This window comes from Plasmodium knowlesi, assembly GCF_000006355.2.
Source record: "Plasmodium knowlesi strain H genome assembly, chromosome: 8".
In the NCBI taxonomy this organism is placed as follows: domain Eukaryota; phylum Apicomplexa; class Aconoidasida; order Haemosporida; family Plasmodiidae; genus Plasmodium; species Plasmodium knowlesi.
The window spans coordinates 1070878-1090191 of NC_011909.2; the positions used below are offsets into that span (position 1 = coordinate 1070878).

The 19314-nt window shown below is 39.1% G+C and overlaps 3 protein-coding genes across 3 annotated transcripts; 1 reads left to right on the top strand and 2 right to left on the bottom strand.

Moving 5' to 3' along the window:
* Positions 1–1330: 1330 nt before the first annotated feature.
* PKNH_0823400 (Plasmodium exported protein (PHIST), unknown function) lies at positions 1331–3754 on the top strand (the record flags this gene model as incomplete). The annotated part of the gene is made up of 2 exons (XM_002258839.2): positions 1331–1411; positions 1838–3754. 2 exons carry the CDS (start codon positions 1331–1333, stop codon positions 3752–3754), a joined length of 1998 nt encoding a protein of 665 aa, XP_002258875.2.
* Positions 3755–5170: 1416 nt separating this feature from the next.
* On the bottom strand, positions 5171–12232 carry PKNH_0823500 (DNA-directed RNA polymerase II subunit RPB1, putative; the record flags this gene model as incomplete). Its single annotated transcript, XM_002258840.1, has 1 exon — positions 5171–12232. One exon carries the CDS (start codon positions 12230–12232, stop codon positions 5171–5173), a length of 7062 nt encoding a protein of 2353 aa, XP_002258876.1.
* Positions 12233–14698: 2466 nt separating this feature from the next.
* PKNH_0823600 (KIR protein) lies at positions 14699–17288 on the bottom strand (the record flags this gene model as incomplete). Its single annotated transcript, XM_039113991.1, has 5 exons — positions 14699–15025; positions 15293–15465; positions 15604–16297; positions 16421–17098; positions 17286–17288. The coding sequence occupies 5 exons, from the start codon at positions 17286–17288 to the stop codon at positions 14699–14701; spliced, it is 1875 nt and encodes a 624-aa protein (XP_038969624.1).
* Positions 17289–19314: the final 2026 nt, after the last annotated feature.

Here is a 19314-nt window from a genome sequence, read left to right on the forward strand (position 1 = left end):
TTCCTTTTTGTTCAAGATTAAAAGTATTATTGATGGGAGAATTTTTTCTCCATTTTTTTAACTAAAAAAAAAGAAAAAAAAATTAAATTAAAATAAAATCAGAAAAGGAATGGACTAATAATGAATGGAGAAATTAATTTATTTCAATTATTTCATAATCAAGAAACGCCATAATCATATGAAATGGAACTAAAATAAATGTATATATGTGTGGAACGACAAATGCAGGGACAAAAAAAAAAAATATGGCGCACGCGAATATCCCAGGACTGTTAATTATTTTGGACAAAAAAAAAAAAAAAAAAAAAAAAAAAAAAAGTATATATTCTTTTTAGAATTTTTCACAGTATAAGAATTATTTTCATTCTATATATGAATGCGGTTCCTCTCTTTATATAGCAAATAATAATTTTGACAACACAACTGAAAAAAAAATTTGAAACGAACTGAACTTATTTTTGACAACACAAATTGACAACACAATTGAAAAAAAAATTTGAAACGAACTGAACCTAATTTTGACAACACAACTGAGAACAGTTGGTAAAAATTGAAAAGAATTATATATATTTTTTCTGTTCATAGTAAATATATATACCTTTTTTCTTTTTTTTTTTTTTTTTTTTGGTATATATAAAAAAAAAAAAGAAATTTACAAAACGTGCGCTTCGTTCTACTATTCTTTCCACTATTATGCATATAGTACTTTTATCCTCAAATCACGGTACTTATAAGAAATTTATTTCCCCATTATTTTTTATGGGTAGTTTCTCGGTTCCTATTAAAAAAAAAAAAAAAGTAAAAGTTGGATGGGAACTACATCATTCTTTCCTCCTTAAATTCAACTTAATTTTTCGCGCTTACTATTACTTTTCCCATTTTCCCCTGGTTCCTTCAGCATATGTCGTAGTTATGTTACGATTTTGTCGCAGTTATGCCCCGATTTTATATCGTAACTATGCGACAACCCTCATTTTTATAGTAACCGCTATTATATGGTAACTGTTATTACATGGTAATCGTACTTTTCCCCTCCGTCCTCCGTCACTATGTAGTGCGTTTATTATTTCCAGTGAAAGCTCTTTCCCTTTTTCGTTCTTTTTTCATTTGAAAACATTATACGCATGTTAACTTATGCGCTAAAGTGAATGCGAGAAAAAAAAGAGTAAAAGAGCCATTGAACCATTTAAGCAGGAAATTCCTACTACCAAATGAATTCATCTAAGAGTGCTGCAGATAAAATAATGAATAATAAAAAAGGAAAAAATATATATATTCTGCTTTAACTGAATATTTAACGAGTTCCACATAGAAAGGAGTGGCAAGGAAAATGGTTTATCCAAAGGATCGTCGTTCGTTGGTGTACCCTTTACTTATTATGTACTTTATCCTACTTTGGACTGTGTCCCTGGTACGTGGAAGTTGTAAGAAACATGTTCCCTTTCTTTCTTCTTCCTCCTTTCTTTCATCTGCTCTACAGCAGTATATGGGATTATGATATATCCCTTTGTCCAAATTTATCATTGCAAACCTCCTCTACTAGCTTTTCCCGTTTCGGCGTCATCTTCTTTAATATTCTCCATTGCGTTCACAATATTTGGTGATTCTATTTTATTTTTTTATTTATTTATTTTTATTTTTAGGTATTTTAATTTATTTCAATTTTACTTCATTCTAATTTTTTTTATTTTATTATACCTTAATTTATTTCATTATACTCCATTTCTTTCTACTTCATTTGGTTTTACTTTACTCCATTTCGTTCTACTTTATTCCATTCTAACTTAGTTTATTATACTTTATTCCTTTCTATTTTATTTTGTTCCCTTCTTTGTAGAGCTTAAATGGAGAAAGGCAGGTAGGGATCTGGACAAGGACATACCCATCTGGGTGTGCAAGAAGTTTGTCCGAGTTATCGCTCTTTTCAGATGATTTTACATTCATTGAAAACCAGGACACGAATAAGAATGACAGCACTTCCAGAAATGGCCACAATAACATGAAGCCGGAGGGGAATCCACGTGCAGGGATACATGCAGTGGGCAGCAGGTCCCATGAAGGCCTATTCGATAAGTCCGACGAAAGCTTATTCGACAAGTCCGACGAAAGTCTGTTTGACGGGTCCAATGAGAGTCTGTTTGACAGGTCCGACGAAAGTCTGTTCGACATTTCCCATAGGAAATTGGTTGACTCGTCCAATGAAAGTCTGTTTGACAGATCCGATGAGAGTCCGTTTGACAAATTCGACGAAAGTCTGTTTGACAGATCCGATAGAAATCTTCCTGACGCGTCCGATGAGAGTCTGTTTGACGGGTCCAATGAAAGACTGTTTGACGGGTTCAATGAAAGACTGTTTGATGGGTCCGATGATAATTTGCTTGACGCGTCCAATGAGAGTCTGTTTGACGGGTCCGATGAGAGTCTGTTCGACAGGTCCGATGAGAGTCCGGTTGACAAGTCCCACACGAATCTGCTTGACAGTTCCGAAGCGGGAAAAAATAAGAAGCCCCACCCTCAACCAAGTTATGGAGGTTATCCTCAACCAAGTTATGGAGGTTATCCTCATCCAGGTTATGGAGGTTATCCTCATCCAGGTTATGGAGGTTATCCTCAACCAGGTTATGGAGGTTATCCTCAACCAAGTTATGGAGGTTATCCTCAACCAAGTTATGGAGGTTATCCTCATCCAGGTTATGGAGGTTATCCTCATCCAGGTTATGGAGGCTACGCTCAACCAAGTTATGGAGGCTACGCTCAACCACGTTATGGAGGTTATCCTCAAGCAGGTTATGGAGGTTATCCTCATTCAACCTATGTAGGATATCCTCATCCACCTTATGGAGGCTACGCTCAACCACGTTATGGAGGTTATCCTCAAGCAGGTTATGGAGGTTATCCTCATTCAACCTATGTAGGATATCCTCATCCACCTTATGGAGGCTACGCTCAACCACGTTATGGAGGTTATCCTCAAGCAGGTTATGGAGGCTACGCTCAACGAGGTTATGGAGGTTATCCTCAACCAAGTTATGGAGGTTATCCTCATTCAACCTATGTAGGATATCCTCATCCAACTTATAGAGGCTACGCTCAACTAGGTTATGGAGGTTATCCTCAACCAAGTTATGGAGGTTACTCTCAACCACGTTATGGAGGTTATCCTCAACTAAGTTATGGAACTGAATCAAGGCAACAGTGCGGAACTACGTACCCTAATTGGAGGTACCGTATCCTAGGAAGGTACAGATCAATGCTCCCATACGGTTGCACCCTCCATGACATTTCCAGGAATCTTACGAACGAAGAAATATTGAGCATGCCCCACAAAATTATCCTTTCCCTCTGGCTCAGTAAAAGAAAGGCATTTATTTTATATTTTTACTATGGTATATACTTAGAGAGGAAGTATTACACCATGGTGAATAGGCTGAACATATGGTTTTCCAGCGTAGCAGAAGACAATAATTTGCCAGATGATTACAAGTCAGAATTGTGGGAAGAATGCAACAAAGAGCTTCTGCATGATTTGGAATGCATCCAGAGGACATGTGAAAATTTTTTCTACAACTTTGTCCGTAGAATCACAGGGAAATATATATGGACTATATCATTTGAAAATCTGCTGTATGCTTCTTACAGGTTAACAGAGGGAAGTGTTATCTCGAAGAGGGATAAGTGGATTAGTATTTTGGCACATAAGGTGAGAAGCTACAAAGCGAGGGAAAACAGAAAGTGTATTACTCATGAAGGATAGAACGAGGAAGTTGAAACAAGGAACAAAGGAAAGAAGATCGCCGTGTCCGATATTTCCATGTCTTTCATGGTGGTAAAAGAACACTTACACTAGTTGCCCAAAATGAAAGAGTACTTATTAGTTGCCAAAATGGGAAAACGAAATTAGAGAAGTTGTGAGGGGTGCGCACATTTGTGTACTTAACACAACTAACACGCAATAGTGCTTACGAAGAGTTTCCCATTAAAAAATAAAATCGTCCATAACTTGCGCGCACAAGCAAAAAAAAAAGGACAGTGGATGATGAAATTCGAATTATACAGTTGCAGAAGTCTACATATAAAATTTCAACATGTGGCATAATATGATCCCCTCTTTTATGGTCACAAATAAAGGCATACATAATTTGTGTGATTGCCTGAAATGTAACGCAGCTCTCTAAATCTATTCTATTTTTTGTAATATATCTTTGTGTGAGAATGCCAACGCAAAGCTTGTAAAATTTGCATGCATATATGTATTCTCGTATGTTCGTGCATATTTTATTATTTTTTTTTTTTCCTTGAGTTTAAGATTATGCACGGAAATTTGTTTATTTTTCCCTTGGTTTTTTTTAAGTGAATGTATTTGTACTAAGGTTCCATATAATGCTGTTTCTTTTCCATTTTTTTTTTTTCTTTTTTTCTTTAACGAAATGGCTTATGGGTGATTCATAAGCCCAACAGGAGCCTATTCAAGCATGTGTATAACAATATGCTACCAAACGGTTTCCCGCATATAATAATACAACTAACCGGTACATGTGATGGATTCGCTTAAATTTTGACGAACGTTTCTAAAGCTGATATAATATTATATATAAAAAGATAAAGGGGTGAGGGGTTGGGGGTGTAAATATTTTTTTTTTTCTCAATTTAAAGAACTATTCTTATAGTCTCCTTCTAATAATCACAAAGTGCGAAAGAAAAAGGAAGAAATCAACTATTAAGGCAATTACATCCAAAAAAAAATTATGTGTACACAGGTGTTGGCACAAACAACTTTATAAAAGCATACATACATTTTACATTAAAAAGGTTGTCCGAAGAATGTTCCATCCCCCCCCTCCCGAAAAATTGCCAACACATTCCAAAAATGAAGATACCTGCCTAAAAGTATACATACTTTACGCCAGAAATCTCCAATATGGCGAAAATTGGGAGAGTGAAGAGTTTACGGTTCAGAGTTTGAGGTTTCAGAGTTTGAGGGTTCAGAGTTTAAGGGTTCGGAGCATAGGAACAACAAGTATGCCCTGTTACTTAATTATTAAGGGTGTCTAAGGAAAAATAGAAAAAAAGAAAAAAGGGTATAAGCTAATATGCACTGCCCCCGAATGTGCACATTATATGTGGTGGGGCGCGTAAACTTATATCCAGCGCACCGAAGGCGCGACTAACACTATTGTTCCATTTCGTCCTCCTCCATGTTGTAGGGCACCGGGGAGAAGGGGTCGTCGTTCTGCGCCTCGTCGGCATTGGCCTGTTGGATGGGGGAAAAGACGCTGACGTCTTGGATGTGCTGCTTGACCTGCACGGGAGACTGTAGAATGTACGCGGGGGAAAGGGGGTGCTGATTCCTATTCCTAGCGTTACTGCTTTGGTCATACACAGGAGAGGAGATGGAATATGCGGGCGACGTGGGCGAAAATTTGGGAGACGCTATGGCGTAGGGCGAATAGTGGGGACTACTGGGGCTGTTGGGGACAGGTGATGTAGGAGAGTACTGTGGCGAAGTGGGAGAATATTTTGGAGATGTTGGCGAATACTTAGGCGAAGTGGGGGAATACTTGGGCGACGTGGGGGAATATTTGGGCGAAGTGGGCATGTATTTGGGGGACGTTGGAGAATACTTGGGCGATGTGGGTGAGTATTTCGGAGAGGTAACAGCGTAGGCCGGCGAAAGGACACTGTGGTACTTCATCATATTGGGGTTCATCTCGTCCATCTGATTTTTTGGAGATGTCGGAGAGTAAAAAGCCTTTGTATCATTCAAACCAGAGGAGCCACCAGCATTCACATTGCTGGACAAGTGATAAGTGGGGGAGGTGGGCGAATAGGAAGGGGAGTAAATATTGTTCTGCGTCTGCTGCTTCGGGGAAAATATATCTAAGGGACGATTAGGAGAGTACAACATAGCAGGAGAGTGTATGTTATCTAAATTTGCCTTGGGGGAAAATACATTGTAATTCATCATGGCCATACTGCTACTATTGTTTTGGTTATTCTTTGGAGAGAATAACATCATGCCTGGATCGAGTGGTTGCTGATTATTATTATCAAATGGGGAGAAGGGGGAGTGGATAACTGAGGTGGGTGACCTGGGTGATTGTGTAGGAGAAAATTTGCCTCCCAATTTTAACGTGTCCAAATTGTTAAAGTCGTTTTTGGATGGAGACATAATGTTTTCACCACCAGCACTTCCATCTGCATAATTCTGTAGACACTGGGGAGATAAGATACCGTTGACACTGTCAAGGGGAGCTGTGGGGGACAACAAATTAACGTTATATGTTGGAGAGAAAGGCAGAGGGGAATTTAGCGTGTTAATAGCTACGGGAGATTGTAATCCATCTGGCGTGATTCCATGGTGACTATCTGGAGTAGTGAACCCAGCACTGGTAATGTCCATCATGGTCTCTAAATTTTGATTTGCATCACTCAGCTTTTGGTTGTCTATAATGATATCAAAAACGCCTGTGCCTATTTTGCATAATTGGCCCAACATGATATTCTCCGTTATTCCTTTAAGGTTATCCACCTGTGCAAAGGCAGCTGCTTCCAGGAGTATTTCCACCGTTTCTTCAAAACTACATTTGACTAGTGGACCCCTATCCACTCGATTGATGCCATGTCTTGTTATAGACATTAGGTAGCCTCTTTGAGTCATCACGTCACAGAGGATGGAGAGATGCCTGTAGTTAACATAGGAGCTATCAAATGAAATGACAGTTCTCAATTCTTTTAGAAGAGCTCTTCTCACTGCCTCTATTCCTAATACTTCGAAGATTTCCACTATGTCATTTGAAATTGTTTTTTTATAATCCACATGGGGAGCACAGAAAATATGTTCCAGGTTACATCCATCTGTATCTAACACCCAATGTGAACTTCTCACAAACTTCCCATTGTTGGAGTCGTAGGTTATTTTAGATTCTTCTCTCATGTACACTTTGGTAATATTTTCTATTCCCCTTAACTTCAATGTTGATAGGCACTGCTCCATCAGTTTTTTTAAGAATGTATCCTCTGTATCTTCCTTCATGTGAATCGGGTTGCTCAAATTATTTATGTTCCGCATGTTGTTCATATCTAGACTCCCTGTATTATTTCCATTGGGAACGTTTCCGCCGGTGGTACCCACACCCCCGTTCGTGCCACTGATGCTGTTTCTGCCCTTCGCGGTGTGTATATCTTCTTCTGTGTTTTTTAAATTGGACTTCCCGAACATGTCTTCCGCCGTGCCTGAGCCCTTTTCACTTCCGATTTCACTTTCTCCACTTTTGCCTACCTCTTTTCCGAACAAATCTGTTTCTCCATATCCCTGAACATGGTTGTTATCTGGCCGGTTGACATTTTCTTCTTTCAGTTTTTCCAATTTCACCGCACTTTTACCCTTACTCGTTTTATCCTTTGCTCCTTCGTCCCGATTGTGGTTTCCCTTTCCATCATCATCTTCAAAATCCGTGCCGCTCGCGCTACCACTTGCGCTACCAAATCGATTTTCACTGTTTATGCTGTTTTGCCTTGAGTGGTTGCTACTGACACTTTCGTTGTCGTCTTTATCATTTTCCTTGTTCTGCGTCGTCCTGTTGTCACCCTCCTCCTCCACGTCCTTCTTCGTCTTGAATGTGTTACCTATTTTGTTGTAATTTTCCTCTTCCTCCTCTTCCTCTTCGTACTCATCCTCTTGCGCCTGGTCTGCATCGTCATTCAGAAAGTTATATTCCCCATTAAGGTATTTAACTCTAATTCTCAGAATAAGATCTTCTGAGTTATCATCCGTGTAGATGATATCTAACTCATCACTGGAGAAGACAGAATAAATGATGCAGACAATTTCCTTCATTGTCAGTTTTTTTTCATTCACGTGAATGTTGGTTAGCTGAATCCGTAGAACCCATTCTCCTAGAGTATACTGCGTATCATCCTCATCCGGGAATTCATAAAATTCATCCACCCACGTTTTGTCCTCTTCTAGGATGGTACTTGTGGTGTTCGGGTCGTAAATAATTTGTGCATGCGATGTTAGTTGCTTAAGGGTTGTGTACTCCAGTTTAGTTAATATATCTTTCGCTTTCTGCTGATCATTAGACACGATGTCATCCAGATAAATGGTTGTGGATGGGGTCTTCACATTTTTCACAATATTAATTAACTCCTTCAATCTTGGCACACCTAACGTTACGTTTTTCGATCCCACTCCTGCAAAGTGAAATGTATTCAGCGTCATCTGCGTTGCGGGTTCTCCAATGGACTGCGCTGCTAACGCGCCCACGCATTCTCCAGGGTGGCACAATGACTTATAGAAATTCTTTTCAATTTCTTGCAGAAGCCAATCGATACCCTTCATACTGATCTTATGTGTCTGAGTCAGAAGCTTCGAATTTAAATAGGTTCTCAAATGGGCCTTCAGAAGCACAGTGGCGTTGTTCTGGGCTTCGAGCGAGAGGGTGTCATTGCTGTTGATCTGTTTGATAATGACTAGCTTCTCCAGGAATCGGTTGACCTTGTGCACGATATCTACGGGATTGATAAAGGATTGGTCCTTGCTATCGCTTTCGTCGTCACTATCGTCATTGTCTTCATCGTCATCATCTTCTTCGTCTTCGCTGCCGTTGCGACCTGGTCCTTCTGAGAGATTCTCGTCGAAGGGCTCAAAGCCGCTGTACGCGCCCTGGCCCTTCATGGCACTGGCGAGATCGTTCGTCTCGTACTCCTTCTTAATCTCCGACATGAATTCGCTGTTCTGCAATTGGTCATTCGGATCTCCTAAAGCCCCGTCAGCAATGGCTTTCGTCTCATTTCGTGGGGGAAGTTTCTTCCCTTTCTTTAACTTCCTCTTGGTGGTGCCCATCTTGGGTCTCATCCTACTAGCACTAATGGGGTCCTTCACTTTACTACCGACAACAGGAACAAAGGGGAATTGTGATTTGGCGAATTCGATGAGTCGGTTCATGTTGATGGGTAAGTGTTGCCTTACATCTCCATCGGGGAATATTTCCTTGCAAATGTTATTTTTGCACTTTAGTAGCTCCTCAAATTCCTGATTCAGTACATTTTGTTTGTTGTAATCAATATAGGAGTTCTTCCTGCTTTGTCCATTGTTCAGGTAGAAATCCTTCCCGTAACTGTCCTCAAGGTCATCATCTTCATCATCATCAAAGTTGTACTTGTATAATTTTTTCACTTCTTTATTATCTAGCTTCATCAGATCAATAATTTGATCTTCTATATATTCTCCAGCCATTCCATCCTCCCCATAGAGAAACTGAATAATATCTCCATAAGAATTTCTAACGGTTCGATCATACTGAACCATAACATCTTCCATCGCTTTGATTAATCTCCTTTGTATGTAACCCGTTTCCGACGTTTTGCAGGCTGTATCGATGATACCTTCTCTTCCTCCCATGGCATGAAAGAATACTTCCTGTGGGGTGAGTCCACTCAAATACGAATTGGAGACAAACCCCCTACTTTCTGGACCGTAATCAAATTTAATAAAATGTGGTAAGGATCTGTGGTTAAATCCAAAGGGAATTCTCTTCCCTTCAACATTTTGTTGACCCACACAAGATATGATTTGTGAAATGTTAATGATGGACCCCTTGGAACCACTAGCCACCATACTGAAGATGTTGTTTCTTTCATCCAAACTTTCCGAGGCCACCTTTCCTGCCATTTCACGAGCACAGTTTAGTTCGTTATTTACTCTCGTTTCGAAGGATTCATAAAGGGACTTTCCAGGTTGACATTCTAACTCTCCTCTCTGCGCTTTCTTCACAATTTTGGACACCTCCCTTTTGGACTTGTTTAGAATATCCTTTACCTTATCGAGAACCTTGTTGCTAGCTATAATGTCCGAGCAACTCACTGTGAATCCGATATATTCTAACCAATTGTTGGTAACCTTCTGCAATGCGGAAATGAAATCTTTGGTTTTGTCTGGACCCATTTCGTGCCATAGAATGTGAATCAACGATCCGCTAGAGGAACCCACTGTGCGTTTGCATATAATTCCACACAGGAGCTCGTTATTTTTTATGATCACTTTTCCATCGTTGACGGAGCAGTATGGATTGTCATCTTTACACGAGGTTGAGGAATCTCTCATCAAGTTTATTTTTACATTCCTCCCCCATCCGCTTATTCCTTTGAATGTGCCATCTGCACTGTTCGTGCCAGTCCCTTCGTTTCCGGTGAATTGATTTTTTACGTTACTGTTTACTGTATCTCCAATGGCTAGGGGGCTATGGGGGTGGAGGTGTGCGCCACTACTGTTGTTTCCTCGACTCATTTCGTCTTCTACTCTGAATCCACTACCATGGGTAGCCCCCATCATCTTGGAATTACCTAACGGGTCGTTGAGCCTTTCTAAATCTTCAAACTGGAGAAGCATAGAGAATATTTGTTTTCCTGTCCACAGGGCCTTGGGCTTCATAATGGCAGGAGTAGGTATCACATGATTCCAGTAGGGGATCCAAATGAGTAAAGACATCACTTCTTCTTTTGTGAGAAAGTTATCTCGTCTTGTAAATTTTCTTATGGCCAAGAGGGAATCCTGCACAATTCCCATAACAGGTTTATTACCCTGCGGAGAGACGATTTGCTTCTGCACAATCATGAGGTGCTTAATTTCTGATCTAGTCTCATGAGACTGCGCAAGGTGCAAATTCATTTCATCACCATCAAAATCTGCATTGTAAGGAGAAGTAACAGCTAGGTTTAGCCTGAAGGTAGAGTACGGCAATATTTTCGCCTTATGTCCCATGATACTCATTTTGTGAAGAGAAGGTTGTCGATTGAAGAGGATATAATCTTCATCTGTCATGTGTCGTTCAACCTTGTATCCATATTCTAATTCCCTCTCAGAATTTTTTCTTACATGTCTGAGATCATACTTTGTGCCATTGTCCCTGATGATATATTTCGCTCCTGGCCATTCGTATGGACCTCTTTCCACCAATTTCTTCATGTCATCGTAATTCAGTGGAGTAACCGTTTCGCAGAATGTTAATGTCATGGCCACTGATTTTGGCACTCCTATGTAGTCAATATTTAAATTTGGATCTCCCGTAATTACTGTTCTGGCTGAGAAGTCCACACGTTTTCCCATTAAATTTCCTCGTAGCCTTCCTTCCTTCCCCTTTAGCCTTGTCCGTATGGCTTTAATAGGCTTCTTCGAACGTGTAGTAGCTATAGGCATCCCCGGGATGTCATTATCGAACAAGGTGGTAATGTGAAACTGCAGTAGGGCACACAGATCTTGCAGGACATGCGATTTGGCCCCCCTATCCGTTTGCCTCTTCAACTGTATGTTTGTTTTTACAATATCTAGCAGTTTCAATGTCAGGTCGTCTTCACTCCTCTGGTTACCATACTGTACATATGGCCTGGCACATGGAGGAGGTATGGGAATGAATGTTAAAATTAATGAAGCGGGGATGCATCTATCTGAATCGAATCCAAGAATGGGCATTTCTTCTTTTCTGATTTTCTTCAAAATTTCTAAGGCTTCTTCTGCACTTAATTTTCTCTTACTTTCATCTATGTCTTCCTCACTTGAGTGTAAAAATTGAATAAACATGTTTGGTCCTTCCCTTGAGTATTTCGGCTGCACACAACCACAGTCCACGTCTTCTTTATTGACCATTTCGAAAATGTTACTGTAGCTGTTAGGGTTTAGAAGCATTTGTTGGTTTACATTTAAGTTACTCAAATTGTTATTGTAGAAGTTATCCACTGCGTTGTCATTCAGATGTAGAGAATCTTCTTCTTGTGGAGAGGAGTGGTCACATACTTTAATTCCTTGGCACACGTCAGATAATCTCTTCAGTCGCAAACTATTAACCTTGATTTTCTCGATGTATTTCACCTTGGAGTTGTTCATATTACACAATAATCTGCCACAATGGTAGCACACACACCTTAATACATTCAACACGACATTCATAAACCCATAGTGGTACATCGGTTTGGCTAGTTCGATGTAGCCAAAGTGTCCGGGGCAATATTTTACGTTCATGTTACACGTCCCACATAAAGTTTTGTAGTCTATGGTCCCCATGCGAATGTCGTTTAGACCTCCTTCCCTTGGGAGCCCATCTTTGTATAGGTCTACATTTACAATTTCGCATACGCCTATTTTTTTTATAATTTCTGGATCCAGGACGCCCAACTCCAGGCGTTTCACCCTCTTCAGCTCGCAGGCCGAGTAGGGCACGTTGAGGTCGACCGTCATTTTGGGGAGCGCGCTGGAGTGCGGTCACTGGGTGGCCACTTTGCGATAACACTGTGCGGCCAGGGTTAAGCTGAGGTCGCACTTTTTATTGCCTTCATAAAGGAAAGGGGGAAAAAAAAAATAAATAATAAAAAATGGCCGCTCTTTCCCCTTGGCGAAGGAACAGACGTTTCCAAGCACGCAAGAGGGGAATTCCACCAGGGTGTGGAATTTCCACGAAATGGTATACTTTACCAATGTCACGCGTACTTCACTGGGTTTTGACGTGGCCAACTAGATAACGGGCGCAAATCGCACGTTTTACTAATTATTCATACATGCGGGTACCTATGGAGAGATACGCATTGGGATGGCGGGATGCATACACGTGGCGGAACTCTTCCATTCATGGAAATACTCCCGCACAGCTAGGTATTTTCCCAACACGTGAGAACACGACGGTATGTTAAAAAGGGGGGGTGGGGCACAAAAATAAGCATCATTTATTGGGTACAGCTCCTACGCCTTTCTCTGTTATCTGTTCTGTTTATACAGCTACGAACGGTGTTTTTTTTTTTTTTTTTTTTTTTGTGCTGCTTATAGTTGGCTTATGCCTCTGGGGCTCCCTCCTGGATGAATGTCGCTTGACTGGGGAGGGTTCCCGTAGGGGCGCGGGTGGATGTACAAAATCCTGGGAACACGAATGTGACCGATGCACAGAATTACAGGAGGTAAGTACTGACACCCCAACCAAAGGCTACCGCAGCGTGTTTCAAAGCAGTTTCACCTTCCTCCTGGGCGTGGGGACATACGCCTAACATGCGTAATCTGAGCACATGCGTACATTCATATAAAGCTTACATATACGTAATACACGAAACATGACACAAAAAAAAAAAAAAAAAAAGAAAGAAGAAAAAGAGAGAGAAAAAAAAAAAAAAAAAAAAAAGGGGTAAATGCGAACGCGCAAGGATTATCCGCATACTGAGGAAAGATTGAAAGTACGGATTTAAAGCTGACTTGAATTGAGAGAATGAGAAAAAGAACCCGCAGCTGTTCGCACCTTCTTGTTTAAGTGATAACAAATGTTTTCAGTGAACATAAATTAACGAGTGAAGAACATAAAGTGCAATGCGTATCTGCGTAAATACGTGCAGTTAGCACGAAGGCCCGAATACGTAGGCGCCATGCATTTATCTGCGCCACAGTACATAGTTACGGGTATACACTCCTGCGCAGGTATTATTTTGCCTATCTACTTTAAAAGGATGCTACCGCAACAGTGAGTGGAAGAAAAAAAAAAAAAAAAAAACAATTAGGTCCTTCAGTTCGCACTTCCGTGGAAATTTCTCCTTCGCCATCCTCCGCTTACCAATAGGGCTCATCATCGCACTTTTTTTTTTTTTTCATCTTTTTTAAAAAGAATATATAATAATCTTTCATTTCGAAATGGGGAGAGGGTGTGATGGTAAAGAGCAAAAAACAGAGGGTGTATATGTCGCCATCCCGACATGGGGTTACGGGCAAATCTGATTAGGATCCTAGTTAAACAAACGACTGGCTTAGAACCTCCAGAAAAGTATCACAATACACAGAAAGCAACGCACAGGGGTGTAACGTGTGAGCCAAGGAGAAAAACGCTTTTTTTTTTTTTTTTTTTTTTTTTTACAGCCCGATGCAGGAGCCACTGTATTTAGATGTTCTTTTCACTATGATTAGGGAAAGGTAACGAATCTGCATGGGCTTAGAACTGCATGAAAATTCCGCACGCATGTGCCAAGTTCAACTGTGTATGCTTTATATCTATATATTTATGCTGGAAGTTCCAATTTTTGCGGTTACCATTCTTTGTTTGCTTAACTCAACGTGGGATTAAAAGTACACACATGTACAACCATTTTTACGAAAAAAAGAAGAAAAAAAAAAAAGATAAAATATATGAAAAAAGGGGGGTGGCGCACAACACCCAACGAAGTTATATACAACACTGTTCAAAAAAAAATTAGAAATTTTTTTTTTTCAAAACTGATAATAGAACCCATCGCGAATGCTTCATTTTGTAAACGGGCTTAATACATTTTAGAGCCCTTTCTTTTTTTTTTTTTTTATTCCTGTCTCCTCTTTTCTTTCTTCTTTTTCCTCTTCTTTTTCTTCCTGACTCTTCTTTTCTTTCTTCTTTTTCCTCTTCTTTTTCTTCCTGACTCTTCTTTTCTTTCTTTTCTTTCTTTTCTTTCTTTTCTTTTTATTCCTTTTTCTTTTTTTTTTTTTCTATTTTTTCTTTTTACGAATAGCACGAGGTGTGCTACCAACGAAGGGAAAAAAAACAAAAGAAAAGAATAAAGAAGGAAAAGGAAAAGAAAAAGGAAAAGGAATAGAAAAGGAAAGAAAAGGAAAGAAAAGGAAAGGAAAAGGAAAAGAAAAGGAAAGAAAGAAAAAAAGAAAAGGAGAAGAAAAGGAAGGAAATGGGAAAGAGAAGAAAAAGGAATATTACGTGGCATAATAACGTATATTTCCTTGTCTTCTATTATTTGTTCCGGCCCTTTCCCTTCTTCCCGTTGGTCGACGAGTTGGTTCATTATAGATGGTAGAAATATCGGTGGAGCTACCACCTAAGGTGGACGAGCCACCACCACCACCACCACCTAAGGTCGTGGAACCGTCATCTCCTAGTGTAGAAGAACCATTCTCTGTAAAAGTGTCGTCAAAGTGTTGATGTCGAATAGTAGATCTTCTTCCCCTATTCCTATTCCTTCCTACTGTATTATTGCTGCCACCAAAGAGGGATTTTTTTATTCCATCAAATACATCAGTATACTAAAAAAAAAAAAAAAAAAAAAAAAATAGGGGAAGGACATATGTACATATACATGTATACATATACATATGTATGTGTATATATATATGTATATGTACTTATATGTATATATATGTGTATATGTATATGTATATATAAGTATATATGTATATATATGTATATATATGTGTATATGTATATGTATATATAAGTATATATGTATATATATGTATATATGTATATATATGTATATATGTATATGTATATATATATATATATATAATTACTTTGTATAAATAGAAACCGATTGCTGGTAATCCAACTGTTGCCAATGTACCACCAACCATGCCACCTACACCACCACTACCATCACCGTTCCCGTCACCTCCTTCCACTTTAGGTAATGATACATCCACATCCCCCTTCACTTTCGGACCCTTCAATTCAGCATCCGGGCCTTCTGCAAAAAATGGAAATAGAAAAAAAAAAATAAGTGTAAAATGTGTATAGAGTGCTGTGCAGTACGAACACATGGTATATTTTTTGTATATATAGTAGTATAATCACATGGTATATGTACAACAACAACAACACATACCATTACCACCATCGACGACGGCATCGCCAAGATCAAAGTCGTCCCCAGCAGAAGGTTTCTTGGGAGACACAGTACATGTTAAATTTCTTATTTCTGCACTAATAACTCCCTTATGCTGCCCCCAAAATTTGTCCCAGTATGCATCAGGGCTCCTTCGGCTGTCCCCCTCTACAGCTGTATATGCATCACTAATTCCTTGCAGGTAACTTCCAAATGTATCATTACACTGGGGCTCACTATTCGGTAACATATTTCTCAAGGAACTATAGTCGTGGTAGTAATCGAACATCCTTTTCCTTTGTATTAAACTTACAGCGTCAACAGCAGTGGTCACAGTTCCACACTCATTTGTACCAGGTATCTCGCGCAATTTCCCGTATATTTCATTCATAACTTCCGCGAATTCACTACTTCCCTTTAATCTATCCGACACCTTAGATCCTAGCCAATAGTAAAAATAATCACAACGCTCTGCATAAGATGGATTACCCCTTGGGGGCATTATATTCGTCGCATAATGCCAAGCACCTACAATTTCATCCAAACATTTAGAGGTATCTGGATATCGCTGTAATGTAGTTCTCAGGGTTTTCTTTATGCTCCCCACATACTGATCGGCAGAGTATATTCTCCAATTATTGTTGAAGTTGTCATAGGCTAAATTTGATGGTAAGTTACTCAATAATTGCTCCCTCTATAAATGTGAATAATTGGCAAAATATATGTGTTCATGTTCCCTCCCATATGTATTCACTACATTATATGTAAAGTGTTACATGTGTAATATTTGGATTTATCATTTTTCTTAGGAACTAACCGTTGGTGGTTCCGGTTCGCACTCCGCCTTGCAAGTCAATTTCGGTTGATCCGCATCGAAGTAAGTCCTATATTCCTCCGTAAATTCTTTACACCACTTGTCATTACTAAGATTATATCCATTACAACTATCCTTTACCTTCGAATATGCGTCCTTAACTTTCTGCAAATACTGCTCACAGTCTGAACTACATATGAATTGCTTTTCCTCCGTGCTCTTACTTTGTAAAATACTGACATTGTATGAGTAATCAAAAATAATTTTTCTCCAGTCGAAATTGCTCTTACTCATATCAGTATATATGACACTGCACCCATTATTACATCTGTCCCCTGCTAAATTTCCATAAATTGTTCTCATGGCTCCAGTAAGATCATTCCATTCATTCAAGATATCTTTTATTGAACCACCAATCCAAAAATACAAAAAGTGGCAAAGATCATAGTAGGCTGCTTTGTCTGTTCTTTTTCCTGTCTCGCTACATGCATAATGATGATTCTTCACAATTTTTTTGGCCAAGCTTTCATGGTCACTAATTACCTTCCTCTGTAATCCATTCTGTACACTCTTCTTCACCCGTTCGTTACACCCTGGCCCATTAGGCATTACGGAACACGTACTGGGTTGCTCAAATGCACTGTACATTTGTTCCGAAGGCAACATACTAGAAACTCCTTCCTAAAAATATAATGAGCAAAGCGAAAAAATATATATGAGTGCATGTGCCACCATGATTTTTCCATATTATTACTTAGGAGAACAAAAAAATGCTACACGCAAAATATTTATTTATTCTAAATGAAGAAATAACTAGCTAATTCTACTGTAACAACCCTTACACATCCGCCCCTAAAAAAAATTATACCATTTTTGTTATCTCTGGACACACTGCTACTTCCTTCCTCTTCTTTTTTTTTTTTGTATTTTTCCCTTGTCGAGTTTCCCTCGTCCGATTCCCTTTATCCCGGTTGTCTAGTTTCCGGTTCCCACTATCCGGTTGGTGTAAAGTATCCGGTTCCCACAATTCAGTTGATTTATGCTATCCAGTTCGCCTTCCTGTCTGCGAGGAGTTTTTCCTTCTCCCTCCCCTCCCTCAAAGCAACTAAAGCTAACCCCTAGAACTTTATTCTAATACCCCTAGAACTTTATTCCAATACTACCTACAACATTATTCTAATACCCCTACAACCATCATTCCAACATCCTTAGAACCTTACTCCAATACCCCTACAACCTTATTCCTGTACACCTAAAACGTTATTCCAACACCCTAACACCTTATTTCAACAAACCTACAACCTTCTTCCAACACCTCTAAAACGTTATTCCAATACCCCTAAAACGTTTATTCCAACACCCCTACAACCTCATTCTAACACCCCAACTACCTTATACTGATACCCCTACAACCTTTATTCTAGCAGCCCTACAACCTTATTCAAACACCTTGACAACCATCATTCCAGCATCCCAACAACTTTTATTCCTAAAATCCTGAAACCTTTAGTCCTACAACCTTAAAACCTTTACTTTCTCCCCTTCTTCTTCTTTACCTTTAAAACCTATCTCTTTTTCCCTTTAAAATCTTCTTTATTTTTCCTCCATAAAACCGTCCTTCATTCTACCTTAAAATTTGTTTCTTCTTGCTTTAAACCTCCCCTTCTTCCCTTGAAACTTTCCTACTTCCTTCTTCCCCCCTAAAAAACGTTCTTCTTTTTTCAGATTAAACCTCCCTACTTCTTTCTTCTTCGCATAAAACGTCTTCTTTTTCCTACCATTAAACCTTCTTTCATTTTCCTTCCTTTAAAACTTCCCCCATAAGCCATCCTTCTTTTTCAATCAACTTTTTTTTTCTTCCACCTAAAAACATTCGTTCTTCTTTTTCCCTCTATACCTTCTTTTTTTCCTTCCTTCATTCCTTATGTTTCTTTTTTTCTCCCTAACAACTTTTCCATATATTCTATATTCCCTCTTTCCCTTTTCATTTATATTTTTTTTCACATATTTCATAATTATTTTATATGTTCCATCCTACCTTTTAAAAAAAATATTTCCCTTCTACCATTATCATTTTTTTATCTACACCGTTAAAAATAAATGATATATATATATATATATATATATATATATATATATATATATATATATATAGGTGCCATTCCTTATTATGCACTAAACTTGATAATCCTAAATGCCTCTTACATCTTTATATATATTAATGCACTTCCGGCTCAGGGTTCATGGGCTTAGGGTTTCAGAGTTTTAGGGTTTACAGTTCACGGTTTATGTTTTAGGGTTTAGGGCTCATGGTTTAGGGTTTTCAGGGTTTAGGGTTTATGGGTTTAGGGTTTAGGGTTTAAGGTTCACAGTTTAGGGTTCATGGTTTAGGGCTCATGGTTTAGGGCTCATGGTTTAGGGTTTTCAGGGTTTAGGGTTTATGGTTTAGGGTTCAGGGTTTAGGGTTTATGGTTTAGGGTTCAGGGTTTAAGGTTTATGGTTTAGGGTTCAGGGTTCAGGGTTCAGGGTTCAGGGTTTAGGGTTCAGGGTTTAGGGTTCAGGGTTTAGGGTTTAGGGTTCAGGGTTTAGGGTTTAGGGTTTAGGGTTCAGGGTTCAGGGTTTAGGGTTCAGGGTTTTCTTGTTTAGGTGTTTTAAGGGGGAAGGTGAATTATTAGAATGTAAGGAGAAAAGAAAAAAAGGGGAAGGGAGGAAAAAGGTTCTCCCTATAAAAACAAGATCTTTCTATTATAGTATTTTAGGAATCGTTGTTTTGACTAATTGAAACTGTTCATTATTAGGTCTGTAAGAAGAACACAAATGGAAAAATATTTCTAAGGAAAAAAAAAAGAAAAAGTAGATGAAGTTGCAGGTAGAACATTTTGCAAATTAGATGAATG